This window comes from Salmo salar, chromosome ssa07 (genome assembly GCF_905237065.1).
Source record: "Salmo salar chromosome ssa07, Ssal_v3.1, whole genome shotgun sequence".
Lineage (NCBI taxonomy): Eukaryota > Metazoa > Chordata > Actinopteri > Salmoniformes > Salmonidae > Salmo > Salmo salar.
The window spans coordinates 12,622,198-12,646,798 of NC_059448.1; the positions used below are offsets into that span (position 1 = coordinate 12,622,198).

The 24,601-nt window shown below is 43.2% G+C and overlaps 1 protein-coding gene across 25 annotated transcripts in view; it reads right to left on the reverse strand.

Moving 5' to 3' along the window:
- The window catches only part of ank2b (ankyrin 2b, neuronal), a 329,543-nt gene that overhangs the window by 101,233 nt on the left and 203,709 nt on the right, over window positions 1–24,601 (reverse strand). For all 25 annotated transcript variants that reach the window (XM_014206567.2, XM_014206568.2, XM_045721528.1 and 22 more), the window contains exons 2-3: window positions 19,321–19,422; window positions 2,158–2,256 (exon numbers count right to left, since the gene is read on the reverse strand). In XM_014206567.2, the coding sequence (XP_014062042.2) occupies window positions 2,158–2,256; window positions 19,321–19,422 (201 nt within the window). The remainder of the gene's footprint in view (window positions 1–2,157; window positions 2,257–19,320; window positions 19,423–24,601) is intronic.

Here is a 24,601-nt window from a genome sequence, read left to right on the forward strand (position 1 = left end):
ATAATGATGTGACAGACAGCCAGGGATAATGCCTTCCTAATGATGATGTGACACAGACAGCCAGGGATAATGCCTTCCTAATGATGCCGTGACACAGACAGCCAGGGATAATGCCTTCCTAATGATGCCGTGACACAGACAGCTAGAGATAATGCCTTCCTAATGATGATGTGACACAGACAGCCAGAGATAATGCCTTCCTAATGATGCCATGACACAGACAGCCAGGGATAATGCCTTCCTAATGATGCTGTGACACAGACAGCCAGGGATAATGCCATCCTAATGATGCCATGACACAGACAGCTAGAGATAATGCCTTCCTAATAATGATGTGACAGACAGCCAGGGATAATGCCTTCCTAATGATGATGTGACACAGACAGCCAGGGATAATGCCTTCCTAATGATGCCGTGACACAGACAGCCAGGGATAATGCCTTCCTAATGATGCTGTGACACAGACAGCCAGTGATAATGCCTTCCTAATGATGCTGTTACACAGACAGCCAGAGATAATGGGAGTTATCACTCATACCAGCAACAGCCTAGGATTAATCCCTAAATGCTTTTAATTAGGACACAGTGATTAACAAGTCACGTCAAGACACTTGTTTCAGTGACAATCTACCTCAAGTTTGGTGTAGGCTTATTGGGATGTCAAAATACACACTTAAAATTAGTAATGTACAGTAAAAATAATTAAACACGACCCAGTGAATGATGCTCAACACAAGACGAGTCAGTCCTGGATATAGAGTAGTATTAAACAATTACTTGGAGAGGCACCTCAAATGGCACCATGTCAGCCATTCAAACACCAACCACGAGGCAAAAACACCAACTGTAAATTCACCCCCAAAGCCAATTCTTCCTTTGGCCGCCTTTCCTTCCAGTTCTCTGACTGGAACGAACTGAAAAAATCACTGAAGCTGGAGACTCATATCTCCCTCACTTTAAGCACCAGCTGTCAGAGCAGCTCACAGATCACTGCACCTGTACATAGTCCATCTGTAAATAGCCCATCCAACTACCTCATCCCCATACTGTATTTATTTATTTATCTTGCTCCTTTGCACCCCAGTATCTCTACTTGCACATTCATCTTCTGCACATCTACCATTCCAGTGTTTAATTGCTATAATATAATTACTTCGCCACCATGGCCTATTTATTGCCTTACCTCCCTTATCCTACCTCATTTGCACACACTGTATGTAGACTTTTTCTACTGTATTACTGACTGTATGTTTGTTTATCCCATGTGTAACTCTGTGTTGTTGTATGTGTCGAACTGCTTTGCTTTATCTTGGCCAGGTCGCAGTTGTAAATGAGAACATGTTCTCAACTTGCCTACCTGGTTAAATAAAAGGTGAAATAAAAAACAATAAAGAAATAACTGTTGAATCTACATTTTAAAATCTAACAAGTCACATGACACCCAAACATGTTGCTTAGAAGGAATAGGCCTTCTCCATTTCCACAGCTTGGCATTACTACCTCCAATTGAAACTAGCAGTATCCCCTTTCCTGCCTGCTACACCCCAGTACTCTGAAGCTAGAGTGCACAGTCATGTGACAGCATTAGGTTACAGTTAGGTTGCAGTGCATTGAGTGTTGGGGGCATTGGGATATGGCTGACTGCCCTGGGTATGGTAATATAGTCTCACTGTGAAAAGGTTATGAGTCAGGTTAATGTAGGACTACAGCCGTTTCAGGATTTTGACCTGGTTAACCCCGTGTGTGACACTTTATCCACGTTTCGGGTCCCTAATTTGGAGACCGATACCTTGAAAGAGCAGACTTTTCTGAGAAATGCATCCCATTTTTTGGGTTGTTTGAAAGATTTTATCCCAGTTGGAATGTACAACATCAAGCCAAAACAAAACAAAACAATGCACAGTTATCCGATTTCACCGCTGAAGAAAAGCAAAACCTGAAGTCATCTTTGGAGAGCTTTCACTTGATTATGATCTTAAGTCCAAAGCAGCTGAGAGAAATATCATTTTAAAACCTGGCCAGAATTCAAGCTCCTAACAAGTCTTTCACAAATCTGCCTCTACTCAGCTGTGGATGAATCAATAGACTACCTACCTGTGCTAGCCTCACACTGTGCTAGCCTCACATACTGTACGGTAGAACGGTAAGGGAACCCACCTTGGTGGACGAGTCCACAGCCGAGCCTCTCTCCAGCAGCTCCTGGACCAGCTCCACATGGCCCTCCTTAGCTGCCAGGTGCAACGCGTTGAGCCCATTCTGAGGAAGAAGAGAAGAAGGGGGACACACACAAGAAGATAGGTCAGCTTCAAAACAAAATGGAGGATTGACACAAAAAGAAAAAAAGGAATGAGAGAAGAGACTGGGTGTACCTCAAGGTCCATAACCTAACGGTGCCCCTCTCCCTCTCTCGCTCTCACTCCCTCCCTCTCCCTCTCTCTCTCTCTCTCTCTCCCTCCTTCTCTTGGCTGTGAAACCGTGTTGTCTACTTTCTCACTTGACGGGGTGACTGATAGAAATATCAAAGCCACTACTGGAGGTTAGAATTTGCGCCATGTCACGATGGTGGTGGACTAGGGCCAGTCCAGGATTTACTATGTAGGCCTGGTGGTATTAATAAGGCCTATCAGTGTGTGTGTTTGTGTGTGTGTGTGTGTGTGTGTGTGTGTGTGTGTGTGTGTGTGTGTGTGTGTGTGTGTGTGTGTGTGTGTGTGTGTGTGTTTGTGTTTGTGTTTGTGTGTTTGTGTGTGTGTGTGTGTGTGTGTGTGTGTGTGTGTGTGTGTGTGTGTGTGTGTTAATGCATGTAGTAATCTGGTGTTTGCTTGGTGTGTGGTGTGTAATTCTGTTCATTGAATGTAACTGTCCCCAGAACAGCAGAGTCAGGTATTGCTGAGACTTATGTATGGCTAGTCCACCTATTAAGCTTGGACAGTAGCTGTATATACCGTATACCAGGATATTTGGAAATATTTTTTTTTCAAAACCGTCAATACCGTTGAAACTATTTAAAAAAAAAAAAAAAAATGTATACATTTGAATATTTGTAGCTACTTAAGTAAATAACTGTAGTCAACTTGTGTAATACGTTAGGAGATAAAAACATTGCTTTCTTCATTTCAACTGTCACATAATTTTTCCCTATGAAGCTTGCCAATAGTCCCCAGTCACGTGCTGTTTGTTTACGAGCACACAATGACGAGAGACCGGAGCCTTGTGAGTCACTCACTGTTGTGCAGCATGGGTGATGTAATTACAGTATAGAATTCACAACTAAATGTTTGCCAGCTAAATATCTTAAAATATGCCTAAAATATGCTTAAATGCTCTGCAGTTAAGCACTTAATTTGCTAATTTAGTAGCTAGTTAGCTATCTAGCTAAGTGATTAGCTTCTTCCAAAATCAATCGTTGCTTGGTAACAGCAGAGAATTCCTTCCTGGATCAAAAGCCTTGCTGTCTAATATTTGTTTTGTGCAGCAAACTGGGAGTATAATTTTTTTGTTACTTGTATAACTTTATGAGCTGGGATATCTGTCCTGCAAATACTTTAGGTCAGAGAATGTATAAAATGTTTGCAATGCGTGTTTAGTTAGCATTCTCTATGTGATTTTATATATACTTGTTAGCATGCTAAGGCTCAGTGGGGTTTGAAAATAGCACCCCTTGTGTTCAGTGCCGGTATTACAGAATATCCCATTACAGCACAAGGTCGATTTGAAGGTATGACAATCTGGATACCACCCAAGCATTTCCTTTCCAGACACCCATAAGACCTGACCCTAGATCAGAACATCCGTCCAAGACTAACTCAGATATATCAAGACTCAGATATACCAACTGGTCCCAGTTCAATTGGCTAAAGACTAGGTGATTTCCCTCTGTATAATTGCGGTCCTGAACCTAATAAAAGATTGTTGTTGGGGCTATAAATAGATCCTAAATGCCTGGGAAGGAAAGAAATGAAGATTACATTTCAATATCACTCTAGGCAGATTACCCTGCGGATTAAGGAACCTAAGCGTTAATTCCCAAAACACCACAACATGAGGGGATGATTGACAGAATAGGCATGACTGACGGAGCCAATGAGAGAGGAGAGAAATTAAGGGGCGGGAAGTAAAGTGAGTTTGGCCAATGAGAAGGAGGGAGGATTGAGATGATGAAAGGAAAGCATGACTACTATTGTTTCCCTCATGAATGGCCCTCTTTCAGTCTAATGAAATGTTTTTGCGGGTGTAGTGAAATGCTTGTGTTCCTAGCTCCAACAGTGCAGTAACATCTAACAATACACAACAATACACACATTTAAAAGTAAAATAATTGAATTAAGAAATATAGAAATATTAGGAAGAGCAATGTCGGAGTCCGCAGTGTAAATATCTATCTATATATCTATATCTATATATGAATATATACACTCCAGACTCCAACATTGCTCATCCTAATATTTCTATATTTCTTAATTCAATTATTTTACTTTTTAGATTTGCGTGTATTGTTGTGTATTAATAGATATTATATATACTGTATGTGTACAAGAATAGCAGAAGGAGAAGAGTTATAGGGTTATAGTACTCTGTCTTGTGGGCCAGGAGGCGAGTACCAGTGACCCAAAACTGATTCAACTACTCTTTCACCAGGGAGAATATGTCTAGTGTTTCAAAAGGGCCGCTCAGTCAATATGTAATCTCCTCTGTAGCCTGGTCAACCCAAACAGACTATGTCACGCGGGCCCTGCTTATAATGAACTGAACCGCTCCTGAGGGTCCCTGTACTTACAGCAAGGCCCCCTATCGACGGCGGAAACTGGTAGTGAGAATAAATGGGTCTACTCTATCTACACTTGTCTACAAAAGAAGTGTATCATATATTGTACAAGAAAAGTGTGGGATGTTTTGTGCACTGCCCTGAAGGAGCTTGTTGTATAACAGAGAGGGAGGCGGAAAGACACGCTGCATTTGACGTAGAAGTATGCACCACCTGCTCACTTAGCCTGTCCTCACATCACTTAGTAGCAAAAACCAGCTCTATTTCCAGCTCTATTTCAGTATTGTGTAATTGTAGGGCCTTGCCCCAATACTGTACTGAAGGCAAAATGTAGAGGGTAGACAAACACCTTACAAACTCCCTGTAGAGGTCGCAGTTGTAAATGAGAACTTGTTCTCAAATAGCCAACCTGGTTAAATAAAGGTGAAATAAAAAGAAATAAAAAAAGAAGGAACCCCTTTTAACCTGCCCTTGTTAACACACGTCCTCCTCAGAGATGGCATTGGGGATAACTCAATGACAGCCGGACAGGCTGCAATAGCACCTCCACTCCTGTCACTACCCAAATGGAACAGAGCAGTTATTTTTTTTAAGTCCCTACTCTATGGACTTCAGAGATGAATGGCTGCCTCTGTCGTTTGTCCCTATGGAGACAGGGAGGTGGTTAACAGCAGGGACAGTCTGTATTCACTTCTCTGTGGTGGGGATCCCCCACAATCTCAAAGAAAATCCTCTGCCCCTGGCACTCCCATAGAGCCCCATCCATCTCTGCCCACAACAACCCCATACTGTCCCAGAATCCCCCATTCATAAACCCTCTCTGTAGTCTACTACAGGCATGACACTCTGTCACACAACAAGTTCCTAACCTACAGTACCTACTGGTCCCCACAGCCATTACATCAGCTTGGCCAGACACTATCACTGATAACAACTTGTAATCATATAATATTAAATTCACCCTAATACAGATGTAATGTGGCGGAAATGTAGTTTATCAATTAGAGGTAGCTGAGAGTAGGGCTGTGGCGGTCATGATTATTGTCATGCAAAAGCCTGCTGGTCTCACCGTAACTGACCGTCAATTAAACACGTTTAGCAACTCCAGGCTCCACAACTACAAGCCGCATACTAGGCTTTGGAACATCTACATTTAAAAAAATGGAATAAATAAATGGAATATACACCATCACAATAAATCCATTATTTATTTTAGGCAGGTCTGAAGAAACATTATGATATGAAGAAAATGTATTTACAAAGAACAGAATATGAGTTGGCCTACTGTATGTTATCTGGCTATGCACCATGCCATAGACAAGATATGCTTATAAATCATGTGCCATTATTTTATATTCTATGATTTTATAGTAAGAAGAATATAATTGAACTTAGCTGAATAAAACAGATAAAACAGAAAGGATATTTTGCCCATTCCGGAGCGAGAGTGAGCATATGAAATGACTATGTTAAGTGTAAAAGTGATAAATTGAAACAGGTCCTATTCGCCAGATTTTGAGTTATTTGGCAACTTTAGTCGTGAATGATACAAACCTCAGAAAGCCTTAGAAATCAAAACATATATGGGTTGAATGGTGCGACTATAGACTATTGATGACTAGAGAATGTCGCAAAAAAAGCTAGCGCTCTGTTCCTTGCCTCACATACATGTTATTCAATAATTTAGTTGAAACTGCTCACGCGCGTCAACGAGTGTCTGCGTAGCCAGGCTCTAAAATAGAACTTGGTTCTATGTGTGATGCTTGGCGCGCTGCAAGTCCCGCCTCTCCAATCTCCTCATTGGTTTTTAGGAGTTTATACCCACATGAGTGATTGAAAGATGAACTGAGGTCCACACTCCAGCGCAGTTGGTGGTGGTAGTGCACCTTAAAGTTGGTTGCCCACCGCCATATAAAGTCCAAAGAAGAAGAAGTCGGAAGGAGGAGAGATTACTGGAAACAAACTTGGTTTACCCTTTTATCTGTGGATTAATTGTCAGAGTAGAGGACCTTGTGCATTTCAGGTAAAATATCAACCGAATATTTATATTCCAGGACAAATTAGCTAGCATCAGCAAGCTAGCTAGCTAAATTGCCATAAATGTTTAATGCTTTTTGACCCGTCCCCAAATTAATATAGTTGGTTCAGAGTTAATTTTGATACTCAACCTGCTTGTCCTGATGGGGGTGGACAAAATCAACATACTCTATCCAGTGTGGTCAGCATGTCAGGCTGCACACGGTGTTCTCTCATCAAGTGATCATATTTTCACCTATTAGACTATCCTCAATTGAATCTCGTCTTTACTAATATATAACATTTGTTTTGATTTAGAATGACCCATTATCAAATGGGCAGGAACAGGAACAGGAACAAGACAAAAAAAAACATGTCATCCGTATGCACTGGAATAGCGAATGGAGGCCACTTTCCTGCCTGTACGTTTTTCACTCATGTGGATAGGCTGCTCCGGTTATTTCGTTGTGTGACAGGTAATAATCTTCAATTTGGGAAACCAAGTGAAATCTGTTCGGGAACATTGATTGTAACATTTTTTCAAAACAAAACATATTTCATTAAACTATTGACAGCCAGAGGGGAGACGGAAACACACGGTGGCGACATATTCTGGAGCAAAAGGTAATGTTTCAGCCTATTTATTATGAAAATATATAAAAATTCCCTATTACTAGGTTATTCAAAACCAAATTCAAATTCATTATAATTATAGGCTAACTCTGAATTTGTTTAATTTAGGCTAGACCAATTATGTACCAAAGATAACTTAAATCGGTCTTTATTTTATGTTTTTCTGCCATGTCTAATATGTGGTAGGCTATATATTGTATAATGGCACAATAATTATTTTAATAACGTTTTTTTTCCAGGCTTGGGCTCTATAGGCCTACACCTATGCATAAACTCCAATATGCATCTGAGTGTTTTGAATGAATCATCACTTTAGCACTAGCAGTTCTGGGGGGGACCAGGTGCCAGTGCCCCTGTGACAACAATTTTGGACCCCCTTGTGGCCCCCCTAAATGTGGAGTATTTTTACATCCGTTATTAGACAGAAAATGCAAATAAATTGTTGAATGATTATGAAGATGGTCTTTTGACTGCTAATGCCTGCAATGCAGTGAAGAAAACAATATGACAACAATAACGTCTAATGTAACTGGCCCCTCTAACAGTACAACTGGCCCCAGCTTGGCCCCCCAGTTGAAATGGTCTAGAACCGCCACTGCACTTTAGAAAGCTGCTGTCCATTTCATTGTGTTTGGCTTTGAAACAACATCCACAACAACCATGTTTTCCACTTAGTTACAACCTGCTGTTGAACTTCTTTCTTCAAACTGATGAATCACAGCGAGGTGAGTTTTAAAAGCATGATACTGTTTTGATGATAAGCGTTTGATGGGATTTTCGATGAGATTTGCATTGATGTCAGAGTGGTTAGAGGGACAATAGAGTCCTGAGTACCAGGCCATTAGGACCTGATGGAGGGACAATAGAGCCCTGAGTACCAGGCCATTAGGACCTGATGGAGGGACAATAGAGCCCTGAGTACCAGACCATTAGGTCCTGATGGTTGTTAGTGAGTTGAGTACTACTAACGCATGTCCAGACTGCATAAGAGGAGATTACCGTGACTCAACGGTCACGTAGAATTTTACTGAGGTCACCAAAACAGCCCTAGAAGAGAGTACTCTCAGGGTGCACCGCAGCAGTCACAACCAGCATAAATACCAACTAATCAACATGCAGATAGAGTTAGGATATAAAGAGTTATCATTATGGACTATAGTTCCATAATAAATGGATTACTTACTCATCACAAGGCAGTTAAATGTTTACAGTAGGCAGGGGTATCTGGGTAACAGGAGGACCAGGGTAACAGGAGGACTGGGGTAACAGGAGGTCCAGGGTAACAGGGGTAAATGGGTAACAGGAGGACCAGGGTAACAGGGGTAACTGGGTAACAGGAGGACCAGGGTAACAGGGGTATGGGGTAACAGGGGTAACTGGGTAACAGGAGGACCAGGGTAACAGGGGTAACTGGGTAACAGGGGTAACGGGGGGGCCAGGGCAACTGGGTAGCAGGAGGACCAGGGTAACAGGGGTAACTGGGTAACAAGAGGACCAGGGTTACAGGGGTAACAGGAGGACCAGGGTAACAGGGGAACTGGGTAACAGGAGGACCAGGGTAACAGGGGTAACTGGGTAACAGGAGGACCAGGGTAACAGGGGTAACTGGGTAACAGGAGGACCAGGTTCACAGGACTAACTGGGTAACAGGAGGACCAGGGTAACAGGGGTAACTGGGTAACAGGAGTAACAGAAGGACCAGGGTAACAGGGGTAACTGGGTAACAGGGGTAACTTGGTAACAGGAGGACCAGGGTAACAGGGGCAACTGGGTAACAGGAGTAACAGGGTAATAGGGTAACAGGAGGACCAGGGTAACAGGGGTAACTGGGTAACTGGAGTAACTCGGTAACAGGGGTAACTTGGTAACAGGTGGGCCAGGGTAACAGGAGGACCAGGGTAACAGGGGTAACTGGGTAACAGGAGGACCAGGGTAACAGGGGTAACTGGGTAACAGGAGGACCAGGGTAACAAGGGTAACTGGGTAACAGGAGGACCAGGGTTACAGGGTAACAGGGGTAACTGGGTAAAAGGAGGACCAGGGTAACAGGGGTAACTGGGTAACAGGAGGACCAGAGTAACAAGGGTAACTGGGTAACAAGAGGACCAGGGTAACAGGGGTATCTGGGTAACATGAGGACCAGGGTAACAGGGGTAACTGGGTAACAGGAGGACCAGGGTAACAGGGGTAACTGGGTAACAGGAGGACCAGGGTTACAGGGTAACTGGGTAACAAGGGTAACTGGGTAACAAGAGGACCAGGGTAACAGGGGTAACTGGGTAACAGGAGGACCAAGGTAACAGGGGTAACTGGGTAACAGGAGGACCAGGGTTACAGGGTAACAAGGGTTACAGGGGTAACAACGGTTACAAGGGTAACATGGGTAACAGGGTTTATTTTATTTTTTTAAATCACCTTTATTTAACCAGGTAGGACAGTTGAGAACAAGTTCTCATTTACAACTGTGACCTGGCCAAGATAAAGCAAAGCAGTTCGACACATACAACAACACAGCCACTATGTCCAGTCAATAACACAATAGAAAGAAATCTATATACAGTGTGTGCTAATGAGGTAAGATTCAGGAGGTAAGGCAATAAATAGGCCGTAGTGGCGAAATAATTACAATATAGCAATTAAACACTGGAGTGATAGATGTGCAGAAGATCAATGTGCAAGTAAAGATACTGGAGTGCAAAGGAGCAAAAAAACTAATAACAATATGAGGATGAGGTAGTTGGGTGGGCTATTTACAGATGGGCTATGTACAGGTGCAATGATCTGTGAGCTGTTCTGACAGCTGGTGCTTAAAGTTAGTGAGGGAGATATGAGTCTCCAGCTTCAGTGATTTTTGCAATTCGTTCCAGTCATTGGCAGCAGAGAACTGGAAGGAAAGGCGGCCAAAGGAGGAATAGGCTTTGGGGGGGACCTGAAATATTCCTGCTGGAGTGCGTGCTACGGGTGGGTGCTGCTATGCTGACCAGTGAGCTGAGATTAGGCGGGGCTTTACCTAGTCAAGACCTGGAGCCAGTGGGTTTGGCGACGAATATGAAGCGAGGGCCAGCCAACGAGAGCATACAGGTTGCAGTGGTGGGTAGTATATGGGGCTTTGGTGGCAAAACGGGTGGCACTGTGATAGACTACATCCAGTTTGCTGAGTAGAATGTTGGAGGCTATTTTGTAAATGACGTCGCCGAAGTCGAGGATCGGTAGGATAGTCAGTTTTACGAGGGTATGTTTGGTAGCATGAGTGAAAGAGGCTTTGTTTTGCGACACAAGAAGCCGATTCTAGATTTAATTTTGTATTGGAGATGCTTAATGTGAGTCTGGAAGGAGAGTTTACAGTCTAACCAGACACCTAGCTGTTTTTAATTGTCCACATATTCTAAGTCAGAACCGTCCAGTGATGCTGGACGGACGGGCAGGTGCGGGCAGCGATCGGTTGAAGAGCATGCATTTAGTTTTACTTGCATTTAAGAGCATGGGTAACAGGGTAACGGGGGTAACAAGGGTAACAAGGGTAACAGGGGTAACGGGGGAACAGTGGTAACAAGGGTAACAGGGGTAACGGGATAACATGGGTAAGAGGGGTAACAAGGGGAACAGGGGGAACAGGTGTGTAGTGTACTGCAGTAGTAGTCTGGTTGCATGAGGAGGCCTTGGACACTGATGAAGGTCAAGGGGATGGATGATCAGATGGCTTCAGCCCCACATGAAAACAGTAACAACCACTATCTATCTGTCAGCTGTCAAATACACTCCCTGACATACAGTACATGATTGTTATCATTATCGTGTGGCAATGCTATTTGTATGCGGGCGGTGGAGTGCTCGCTGGTTGCTAGGGATGACTGACATACTGTAGATACTTGTGCTTGCTGGTTGCTAGGATAACTGACACAGATTGTTTTTCACTGTGATCCACTTCGCAAAATTGCATTGCCGATACATGTAGATGAGGGTTTAACAATACAGAACACCTTGAGATTGTTCCAGCTTGCTAACTGATACCCACTAGACCATCAGATTCCACCTTCACACCTGTCAATCCATTGATTCTACCTGTCATATGATATATGAACCCACAGGGGATGTTAGTGAATCGGTCCTGTCTCCGCCTTACACTCACGCAGTTCCTATCTCTCCCATTCGTTGAGGTCCTTGTCACTGTGTGAAGGTCACTGTTCTACGGTAACAGATTCCAGGACGGGAGGGGCAACAGAACTATGGATAGAGAGGGAGGGGGTGTGGGTGTCTGGGCATTGGATGAGGGGAGGGAGGGGAGAGACCAGAGAGGATACAGGTAGAGGAGAGCTAGGGTAAGATAAAAGGTCAGTATAGAGGTAAGATAATAGGTCAGTATAGAGGTTAGATAATAGAGAGAATGTAATGTTTACTGTTCATTTTTTATTGTTTAATTCACTTTTGTTTATTATCTATTTCACTTGCTTTGGCAATGTAAACATATGTTCCCCATGCCAATAAAGCCCCTTATATTGAAATTGAATTGAGAGGGAGAGAGAGAGAAAGAGGGAGAGAGAGTGCATGTGACAGAGAGAGAGGGAGAAGGAGAGAAAGAGAGAGAAAGAGAGAGAGAGGGAGAGAGAGAGTGCATGTGACAGAGAGAGAGGGAGAAGGAGAGAAAGAGAGAGAGAGAGAGAGAGAGAGAGAGAGAGGGAGAAGGGGAGAGAGAGAGAGAGAGAGAGAGAGAGAGAGAGTTTGAGAGAGAGAGAGAGAGAGAGAGAGAGAGAGAGAGAGAGAGAGAGAGAGAGAAAGAGAGGGTGGATGGCACCTCACCTCACCTACCTAGATTGCTTTGGTTTTGTGAATTTATTTTCTTATTTTTTGTCCTTTCATCTTTCATAATCTGCAAGAAGGAGTGTAGCAATAAAGTGGAGGTGTTGGGGTGTGCGTGTACCCCAAACAACACGACCACATGCTGTTTATCAGCTTGACAACCGTGACCATGATGGTTCCACCCTATCAGCTGTCTGTGTCCCCCTGGCCTGGTTGTGAGGAACGTTAATGGGTTGGAGGAGGAACAGACAATGGCCATGAGCCTCCTGAATGAAGCATCATCCGGTCCACACGGACACACAGAGGAGAGAGGAATGCTCCAAAAAGAGTGCACATGTTTGACAAAACTACCCAGTGGACACAATTGGTTAAAATGACTTCCTAACTCATGTAAAACAGGTTGTAATGACGTGATTTCAACCTGTTCTGCCCACTGGGATGGTCAGTAGAAAAGTATGCAAATGTAATTTATACAATGAAAGGTTTAAGTGGTGGGAGAAGAGGTTCAATTAGGAATAGAGACAGGATATTGAGAGAGAGAGCGAGAGCGAGAGAGAGAGAGATAGTTTTTTATATTTTCTGTGTCAAGATCTCTATCGGCCTATATCGAATCTCCCATTCCTCTCAACATTTTTTGAAAAAGCTGCCTTCCTAAAGACAATCAATGTATACGAAACGCTTCAGTCTGGTTTTAGACCCCATCATAGCACTGAGACTGCACTTGTGAAGGTGGTAAATGACCTTTTAATGGCATCAGACTGAGGCTCTGCATCTGTCCTCGTGCTCCTAAATCTTAGTGCTGCTTTTGATACCATCGATCACCACATTCTTTTGGAGAGATTGGAAACCCAAATTGGTCTACACGGACAAGTTCTGTCCTGGTTTAGATCTTATCTGTCGGAAAGATATCAGTTTGTCTCTGTCAATGGTTTGTCCTCTGACAAATCAACTGTAAATTTCGGTGTCCCTCAAGGTTCCGTTTTAGGACCACTTTTGTTTTCACTATATATTTTACCTCTTGGGGATGTCATTCGAAAACATAATGTTACATTTCACTGCTATGTGGATGACACACAGCTGTACATTTCAATGAAACATGGTGAAGCCCCAAAATTGCCCTCGCTAGAAGCCTGTGTTTCAGACATAAGGAAGTGGATGGCTGCAAACGTTCTACTTTTAAACTCGGACAAAACAGAGCTGCTTGTTCTAGGTCCCAAGAAACAAAGAGATCTTCTGTTGAATCTGACAATTAATCTTGATGGTTGTACAGTCGTCTCAAATAAAACTGAAAGACCTCGGCGTTACTCTGGATCCTGATCTCTCTTTTGAAGAACATATCAAGACTGTTTCAAAGACAGCTTTTTTCCATCTACGTAACATTGCAAAAATCAGAAACTTTCTGTCCAAAAACGATGCAGAAATTTTTTCCATGCTTTTGTTACTTCTAGGTTGGATTACTGCAATGCTCTACTTTCCGGATAAAGCACTAAATAAACTTCAGTTAGTGCTAAATACGGCTGCTAGAATCCTGACTAGAACCAAAAAATGTGATCATACTACTCCAGTGCTAGCCTCCCTACACTGGCTTCCTGTTAAGGCAAGGGCTGATTTCAAGGTTTTACTGCTAACCTACAAAGCATTACATGGGCTTGCTCCTACCTATCTTTCCGATTTGGTCCTGCCGTACACACCGACACATACACTACGGTCCCAAGATGCAGGCCCCCTAATTGTCCCTAGAATTTCTAAGCAAACAGCTGGAGGCAGGGCTTTCTCCTATAGAGCTCCATTTTTATGGAATGGTCTGCCTACCCATGTGAGAGACACAGACTAGGTCTCAACCTTTAAGTCTTTACTGAAGACTCATCTCTTCAGTAGGTCCTATGATTGAGTGTAGTCTGGCCCAGGAGTGTGAAGGTGAACGGAAAGGCTCTGGAGCAACGACCCGCCCTTGCTGTCTCTGCCAGGCCGGTTCCCCTCTCTCCACTTGGATTCTCTGCCTCTAACCCTATTACAGGGGCTGAGTCACTGGCTTACTGGTGTTCTTCCATGCCGTCCCTAGGAGGGGTGCGTCACTTGAGTGGGTTGAATCACTGACGTGGTCTTCCTGTCTGGGTTGGCACCCTCCCTTGGGTTGTGCCGTGGTGGAGATCTTTGTCGGCTATACTCGGCCTTGTCTCAGGATGGCAAGTTGGTGGTTCAAGATATCCCTCTAGTGGTGTGGGGGCTGTGCTTTGGCAAAGTGGGTGGGGTTATATCCTGCCTGTTTGGCCCTGTCCGGGGGTATCATCAGATGGGGCCACAGTGTCTCCTGACCCCTCCTGTCTCAGCCTCCAGTATTTATGCTGCAGTAGTTTATGTGTCGGGGGGCTAGGGTCAGTCTGTTATATCTGGAGTATTTCTCCTGTCTTATCCGGTGTCCTGTGTGAATTTATACTGTTATGGCTAGGGGGCAGTATTTTCACGGCTGGATAAAAAATGTACCCGATTTAATCTGGTTACTACTCCTGCCCAGTAACGAGAATATGCATATAATTATTGGCTTTGGATAGAAAACACTCCAAAGATTCTAAAACTGTTTGAATGGTGTCTGTGAGTATAACAGAACTCAAATGGCAGGTCAAAACCTGAGAGATTCCTTTACAGGAAGTGGCCTGTCTGACCATTTCTTGAACTTCTTTGCCATCTCTATCTTTTACAAAGGATCTCTGCTCTAACGTGACACTTCCTACGTCTTCCATGGGCGCTCAGAGCCCGGGAAAAACCTGAATGTCGTCATTCCAGCCCCAGGCTGAAACACATTATCGCCTTTCTCAAGTGACCGATCAAGGGACTGTGGGCTTAGGCGCGTGCCCCGGCCGCCCCCGTCTTTGTGATTTTTCCTCTGTTTGCCGAAAAGGAGATTCCCGGTCGGAATATTATCGCTTTTTTACGAGATAAATTGCATAAAAATTGATTTTAAACAGCGGTTGACATGCTTCGAAGTACGGTAATGGAATATTTAGAATTTTTTTGTCACGAATTGCGCCATGCGCACGACCCTGATTTACCATTTCGGATAGTGTCTGGGACGCACGAACAAAACGCCGCTATTCGGATATAACGATGGATTATTTTGGACCAAACCAACATTTGTTATTGAAGTAGCAGTCCTGGGAGTGCATTCTGACGAAGACAACAAAAGGTAATCAAACTTTTATAATAGTAAATCTGATTTTGGTGAAGGCTAAACTTGCCGGGTGTCTAAATAGCTAGCCCGTGATGGCTGGGCTATGTACTTAGAATATTGCAAAATGTGCTTTCACCAAAAAGCTATTTTAAAATCGGACATATCGAGTGCATAGAGGAGTTCTGTATCTATAATTCTTAAAATAATTGTTATGCTTTTTGTGAACGTTTATCGTGAGTAATTTAGTAAATTGTTAGTAAATTCCCCGGAAGTTTGCGGGGGGTATGCTAGTTCTGAACGTCACATGCTAATGTAAAAAGCTGTTTTTGATATAAATATGAACTTGATTGAACAAAACATGCATGTATTGTATAACATAATGTCCTAGGTGTGTCATCTGATGAAGATCATCAAAGGTTAGTGCTGCATTTAGCTGTCTTCTGGGTTTTTGTGACATTATATGCTAGCTTGAAAAATGGGTGTCTGATTATTTCTGGCTTGGTACTCTGCTGACATAATCTAATGTTTTGCTTTCACTGTAAAGCCTTTTTGAAATCGGACAGTGTGGTTAGATAAAGGAGAGTCTTGTCTTTAAAATGCTGTGAAATAGTCATATGTTTGAAAAATTGAAGTTTTTGTATTTTTGAGGAATTTGTAATTCGCGCCACGCCTATCATTGGATATTGGAGCAGGTGTTCCACTAGCGGAACGTCTAGATGTAAGAGGTTAAGTATGCTCTCTCTAATTCTCTCTTTCTTTCTTTCTTTCTCTCTTTCTTTCTTTCTCTCTCTCGGAGGACCTGAGCCCTAGGACCATGCCTCAGGACTACCTGGCATGATGACTCCTTGCTGTCCCCAGTCCACCTGGCAGTGCTGCTGCTCCAGTTTCAACTGTTCTGCCTGCGGCTATGGAACCCTGACCTGTTCACCGGACATGCTACCTGTCCCAGACCTGCTGTTTTCAACTCTCTCGAGATGGTAGAGATACTCTCAATGATCGGCTATGAAAAGCCAACTGACATTTACTCTTGCGGTGCTGACTTGTTGCACCCTCGACAACTACTGTGATTATTATTATGTGACCATGCTGGTCATTTATGAACATTTGAACATCTTGGCCATGTTCTTTTTTAATCTCCACCCGGCACAGCCAGAAGAGGACTGGCCACCCCTCATAGCCTGGTTCCTCTCTAGGTTTCTTCCTAGGTTTTGGCCTTTCTAGGGAGTTTTTCCTAGCCACCGTGCTTCTAGACCTGCATTACTTGCTGTTTGGGGTTTTAGGCTGGGTTTCTGTACAGCACTTTGAGATATCAGCTGATGTAAGAAGGGCTATATAAATACATTTGATTTGATTTTGATTTGAGAGAGAGATAGAGAAAAACAGAGAAAAACTATAAACAATGCATGCAGTGCAGAATTACGCCAATATCCACTAATAATAAAAACTAAAAAAAGAGCAATTAAGTTTTGGAAACATCTAAAATACAGTGACCCCCTCTCATATCATTACCAAGCCCTGCAATGCCAAGAGCTGAGCAAAGAAAAGAGTCCCCTCATCCAGCTGGTCCTGGGGCTGAGTTCACAAACCTGTTCTACTAACACACTGAAGCCTCAGGACCAGAACATCCAATCAATCAGGATAAACCAAATTACAACACAGTCAAAACAAAACTACATTGCTTATTGGGAAACACAAGCACAAACACAAAGCAAAATGCAGTGCTATCTGGCCCTAAATCGACAGTACACCGTGGCTAAATATTTGACCATGGTTACTGATCCAGTACAGGCTCAGTGAGCACAGCCTTGCCATTGAGTAGGGTAGACACAGGAAAACCTGGATCCCTGTAGAGGAAAGGCTGTGCAACCACTGCCCAACAGCAGAACCTGAGACAGAGCTGCATTTCCTGACAAAATGACAAAACTATATAACAATTAGAGTGTCATTTCCCCATATTTGAAACCCTTATTCAAGGTTTCAAAGACCTCTCTGATGAGAGTAGGCTACCCGTCCTGTTGGGGGAGGACGCAGAGAGCTGTGGGTTGGCAGCACACTACATTGCTGCCTGCCATAAGTTGAGGGACAGTGTCTGACAGACCAATCAACCTGCACATGTCCTCTACTGTATGCTTATTGTTATTGTTGAATGTATAGTTATTTTAACACTTGGTTATTGTTGTTACTGTTGTCCCGCTGACAATTATGATTGTCATTTTTATTTTTTATATTGTAAATATCCAAAATAAGCTTTGGCAATATGGACATTGTTACGTTGAAAAATTGAAAAATTGAGAGAGAGATACAGAGAGAGAGGGATTCAGAGAGAGAGATAGAGAGTGAGAGAGGGACACAGAGAGAGAGATACAGAGAGAGAGAGCAATCCAGAGAGAGGGATACAGAGAGAGAGGGAGAAGGAGAGGGATACAGAGAGAGAGAGATACAGAGAGAGGGAGAGAGAGAGAGGGATACAAAGAGAGGGATACACAGAGAGAGAGAGAGAGAGAGAGATACAGAGAGAGAGAGAGAGAGAGAGAGAGGGAGAGCGGTACAGAGAGAGAGAGAGGGATACAGAGAGAGAGAGATACAGAGAGAGGGAGAGAGAGAGAGAGAGGGATACAAAGAGAGGGATACAGAGAGATAGAGAAAGGGATACAGAGAGAGAGAGAGAGAGAGAGAGAGAGAGAGGGAGAGCGGTATAGAGAGAGAGAGGGATACAGAGAGAGAGTTGTCCTGTTGACAATTTTGATTCTCATGTTTATTTATTTTTATATTGTAAATATCCAAAATAAGCTTTGGCAATATGTACATTGTTACATCACGCCAATAAAGCGAATTGAATTGAATTGATTTGAGAGAGAGATGTACAGGGATACAGAGAGAGAGGTAGGGATACAGAGAGAGAGAGTTAGGGATACAGAGAGAGAGAGAGAGATTCAGAGAGAGAGAAGGAGCGAGATCAAGAGAGAGAGAGAGAGAAAAATTGATCCATTGACTTGACAATGTCAATATTAGCGGTAGCAAAATCTTACAGAATGATCATACAAGAAACCTGGCTGGAGTACAAGTGATTTTTTTATAAAAGCACATTGCATTACCCGTGCTAAACTTGCTTGGTCAAAGCTATTGTCAGACATAGCAGTGTTACCTTAAAGTAGTACCTTGTTTAATAATGAACCCTGAATGACAGAGGCTCTTTAATCCTAATGTAATCACGCTGACAGTCCCCTTCAACATGACAATGATTCCATTTTAGAGTGAACCGCAGAAACTCAGCGCTCAGGGAGACTGGGCCAATCCCTCTCCTAATCTGAGAACAATGTTAATTGTAGAGTGCTAAAGTGTAGTGATTTGTAATACAGCCAAATAGTCAAATGTTTTGTAATTAATCACTAACAGCTCAATCCACGCTGAGCACATTACACACATTATGTGGTTGCCATAGCTCCCAAAGAGCTAAATATTTTTGCTATATAGTTCCTCCCTATGGACAGAGACAGAACAGCAACACCAAGGTCACCCTGTCACTGTAGATGGATTGGCATTAAGACTTATGATCAAACACACGATTGCAAGAGCTAAATGTGTTATTGAAGAGAAGGTAGGAGATAGCAGAGGCTGATTGCTTGGGTGACTGGGAAAAGGACTGGTAGACATTGTGGCTCCACGGAGACCCACAGCCGTAGAGACCAAAGAAGAGCACTATCAAAACAAACAAATGACTTGTCCTGTAACATAACTCAGGTATTGATGAATGGGGACATATGAACAGGCAGGCTTCACCTGTGTTTCCTGGTCTGAGAGTGTGTTTGTGTGTGTGTGTGTGTGTGTGTGTGTGTGTGTGTGTGTGTGTGTGTGTGTGTGTGTGTGCGTGCGTGCGTGCGTGCGTGCGTGCGTGCGTGCGTGCGTGCGTGCGTGCGTGCGTGTTTGTCCACTAGTCTCTTACCTGATTGCAGGTGCTGATGTTCACTCCACCCTTCAGGTACTCCAGAACCTTGTCGATGTTCCCCGCCCTCGCCGCTCGCAGGAAGCTGGTGTTGCTGTCCGACTGGAGAAGAACACAGAGAAAGAAATAGTTAAGAACAACATGATGGAAACGTCAGGACAACGTCAGAACTCAGCCCAATGCCTCGTAGCGTTGAAATAAGTAACCTCCCATGACTTCTAGGACAGATAGAAATGGTAATGGTGATAGCACATTAGCACTTGTTTGGGTAACGTGTGCCAGGCCACCCGGACATTCAATATATCCCAACCTGCACACGGCAACAGTCCCTGAGGCTCAAAGACAAGCACACCTCAGTCCCTACTGTGGCAGTGTCACATCACTCATTATCTGCAGCCATCAACACCTGCACTGAATCAGTGTTTCCCATCAGAGCGTAATATTATTTAATCAGACACAGGGGAATAGTGTATAATGTAACACAGGGGAATAGTGTATCATATAACACAGGGGAATAGTGTATCATGTAACACAGGGGAATAGTGTATTATATAACAAAGGGGAATAGTGTATAATGTAACACAGGGGAATAGTGTTTAATGTAACACAGGGGAATAGTGTATCATGTAACACAGGGGAATAGTGTATCATGTAACACAGGGGAATAGTGTATCATGTAACACAGGGGAATAGTGTATCATGTAACACAGGGGAATAGTGTATCATGTAACACAGGGGAATAGTGTATAATGTAACACAGGGGAATAGTGTATAATGTAACACAGGGGAATAGTGTATAATGTAACACAGGGGAATAGTGTATCATGTAACACAGGGGAATAGTGTATAATGTAACACAGGGGAATAGTGTATAATGTAACACAGGGGAATAGTGTATAATGTAACACAGGGTAATAGTGTATAATATTACACAGGGGAATAGTGTAAAATGTTACGCAGGGGAATAGTGTAAAATGTTACGCAGGGGAATAGTGTATCATATAACAAAGGGGAATAGTGTAAAATGTTACGCAGGGGAATAGTGTAAAATGTTACGCAGGGGAATAGTGTAAAATGTAACAAAGGGGAATAGTGTATAATGTTACGCAGGGGAATAGTGTAAAATGTTACGCAGGGGAATAGTGTATCATATAACAAAGGGAATAGTGTACAATGTTACGCAGGGGAATAGTGTAAAATGTTACGCAGGGGAATAGTGTATCATATAACAAAGGGAATAGTGTAAAATGTTACGCAGGGGAATAGTGTAAAATGTTACGCAGGGGAATAGTGTATCATGTAACAAAGGGGAATAGTGTATAATGTTACGCAGGGGAATAGTGTAAAATGTTACGCAGGGGAATAGTGTAAAATGTTACGCAGGGGAATAGTGTATCATGTAACAAAGGGGAATAGTGTATAATGTTACACAGGGGATTACAACATGTCCTCCACGTTTCCTAACTGTAGCAGACTGAGTTGGAGATAGACCAAGACTGTAGAGCAGAGCGGGAGTGAGTCAGCATTTTCCTCTCTCTACCTTCCGTCCCCCAGCACTACCTGGCTCACACTACAGAAAACAGTACTGCAGAATCACCGCTTCCTCTCGCCTCTGTGAGGCGGAGGCAGAAAGCAGTCTCAAATGTAGTCCCGCTCCATGACAACCAGCCTGTGCTGCTAACTGGGAACCTTATTGAATTAGCGTCGTGGCTAGCTAGGCTAGCTATCTCCCAGAGACGCTCAGTAAGGGTGACAGGGTTAGAGATCGTTCCAGCACACAGCAGAGCAGAGCTCAGCCCAAGCCCAGACTGAGGATATGTCCCCTACTCTGTCCCATTCTGTCACTCACTTACACTGCAGTGCGGAGATGATATGTCTATACACTGGACACACTACTGATAAGGAGAGAGATTCTTCCTGGGGCTATATGAAAGCTAGTTTTGTTCTGCTCTAGCCTGCAGCGCAGCAACCTGTGTCTGGATGCTGCAGAGAACTGCACTGAATCAATCAGACCTGACACAACAATCCACATTCAGACCTGACACAACAATCTACATTCAGATCTGACACAACAATCCACATTCAGACCTGACACAACAATCCACATTCAGACCTGACACAACAATCCACATTCAGACCTGACACAACAATCCACATTCAGACCTGACACAACAATCCACATTCAGACCTGACACTACAATCCACATTCAGAGCTGACACTACAATCCACATTCAGACCTGATAAAACAATCCACATTCAGACCTGACACAACAATCCACATTCAGACCTGACACAGTATTCCACATTCAGACCTGACACAACAATCCACATTCAGACCTGACACTACAACTCACATTCAGACCTGACACAGCAATCCACATTCAGACCTGACACAACAATCCACATTCAGACCTGACACTACAATCCACATTCAGGCCTGACACAACAATCCACATTCAGACCTGACACAACAATCCACATTCAGACCTGACACTACAATCCGCATTCAGACCTGACACAACGATCCGCATTCAGACCTGACACAGCAATCCACATTCAGACCTGACACAGCAATCCACATTCAGACCTGACACAACAATCCACATTCAGACCTGACACAACAATCCACATTCAGGCCTGACACAACAATCCACATTCAGACCTGACACAACAATCCACATTCAGACCTGACACTACAATCCACATTCAGACCTGACACTACAATCCACATTCAGACCTGACACAACAATCTACATTCAGACCTAACACTACAATCCACATTCAGACCTGACAGTACAATCCACATTCAGACCTGACACAACAATCCACATTCAGACCTGACAGTACAATCCACATTCAGACCTGACAGTACAATCCACATTCAGACCTGACACTACAATCCACATTCAGACCTGACAGTACAATCCACATTCAGACCTGACAGTACAATCCACATTCAGACCTGACACTACAATCCACATTCAGACCTGACAGTACAATCCACATTCAGACCTGACACTACAATCCACATTCAGACCTGACACAAACAGTAGCTGGAGGTAAACCCAGAAACTGTGAGGCTGTAGCTATTCAGGAGCTCCCAGAGCAGCAGGATGCAAGTTGAGCTCCGTCAGATGTGTGAATATATTAGTGATACTGCTCAACCTGGAGACTGATATCTTACCCCAGATGAGGGGTCTCCTGAGGTTTCTAGTAGAGACAGCTCAGATGATTTCTCCAGGGAGGGATAGCTTTATCTATGACAGAAGGAAAGGTCCAGAGGAACAGCTTGTGGATTGTCCAGCCAGCCCACAGGGCAAGAATCATTTTGTTACACCAACTAAATTCCCTTTAATATCAACCCGCTGCACCTTGCATGTCACAGAGCAGCATCACAGCTCACCAAAGAGAACCACTTCAACATGTAAAAAGTGAATAAATGGCTGACATTTTGTTTTAATGAATCACATTACAGATTTGGCTGAATAATGTCTCTTGCTCTCTCTTCACAAACCACCTACAGATATCAGAGAAGTGAAGTGTGGTCATCTCAAAGCCGCATTATGTCACTGTACACGTGTACACTGACTGAAAGACAGCGGCAGCATTGTACCCAGCTACGGTACACAACAGAGGGGCAGAAAGCCAGATCTTATCCCGTCGGATTCTTAGCTGCCGAGTCACATTATTCAAGGCATCGTTTAATCATCCCGGTACAGTCTGTGTGTTGCCATAGCGACTTTTGGTCAGCACAGCCCTCAAACAGGGTTTTTTACTCAAAGCACTTAACATTCAGAAGAAAATAAATGCCAGATTGTTCCAAAAACTTCCTACAGAAATAGTTTTGTGCTAATCCCCTAGAAACTAAGTAAAACAGATGGTACAGATACGTATATACTGTGATTTCTGTGTCCTTGAACCAGGCAAATGCTTTGAAAGAGAGTTTTATGGCTTTGTGTGTGATTGAACACTCCTACGAGGCGTCGTGATATTTAGGAGTGGTAGAGAGAGAGAGAGAGAGAGAGAGAGAGAGAGAGAGAGAGAGAGAGAGAGAGAGAGAGAGAGAGAGAGAGAGAGGGAGGGAGCAGGAGAGAGTGTAATGTTTATTGTTCATTTTTGATTGTTTATTTCACTTTTGTTTATTATCTATTTCACTTGCTTTCGCAATGTAAACATATAGTATGTTTCCCAAGCCAATTTGAATTGAATTGAGGAAAAGGAAGAACAGAGAGAGAGAGAAAGTAAGAACAGAGAGAGAGAAAGTAAGAACAGAGAGATAGAGAAAGTAAGAACAGAGAGAGAGAAAGTAAGAACAGAGAGAGAGAAAGTAAGAACAGAGAGAGAGAGAAAGTAAGAACAGAGAGAGAGAAAGTAAGAACAGAGAGAGAGAAAGTAAGAACAGAGAGAGAGAAAGTAAGAACAGAGAGAGAGAAAGTAAGAACAGAGAGAGAGAAAGTAAGAACAGAGAGAGAGAAAGTAAGAACAGAGAGAGAGAAAGTAAGAACAGAGAGAGAGAAAGTAAGAACAGAGAGAGAGAAAGTAAGAACAGAGAGAGAGAGAAAGTAAGAACAGAGAGAGAGAAAGTAAGAACGGAGAGAAAGAAAGAACAGAAAGAGAGAGAGAAATAACAGAGAGAGAAAGGTGGTAATGTACTCAATCAGATATGAAGGTATTCGGTATTGTGCTCAATTCATAAGCCATTCTTTACAGAAACAAAATGAACTATTCATACTGTGAGTGAGTTACCCTTGATGACAAGGGAATGAATGAGAACTAATAGAAGATCCCAATTCAACTCATACGAGCTAGCCTGGTTGCCAGGTCTGTTTCTGCTTTCGCCTTCATCACCCAATCTGGCAACCACAGGCTACAAAACAAGCGCTATAACCAAAATTAGACCTTAAAATGGCCCAAACATTCTCTAATTTCGTCTAGCCAGTACGCTTTAGTCTAGACGTCTATAATATCCCTGGGTGCATTAACCTAACCTGTGATGCGTAATATAATTTTACCGACCATGTCATTTCAGCTCCAAAAGCCTTCCTAAACTGAGATCGCATTAAACATGAATTTACACAGAGTACTTCTGTATCTTCATCAGTGTAGTAGTGTGTAGAGGATTTATAAATAATGAAAATATTAAATCCCATGACGACCTGTTGTAAACATCCTGGCTCCTCCCCGTTACTAGGGAGACAAGCGGCCTTGCCTCTCTCGGTAACCATGACAACAGGGTATTTCATTCGGTAGACATGCAGCTCTCCAAGCCCTGACTACTTG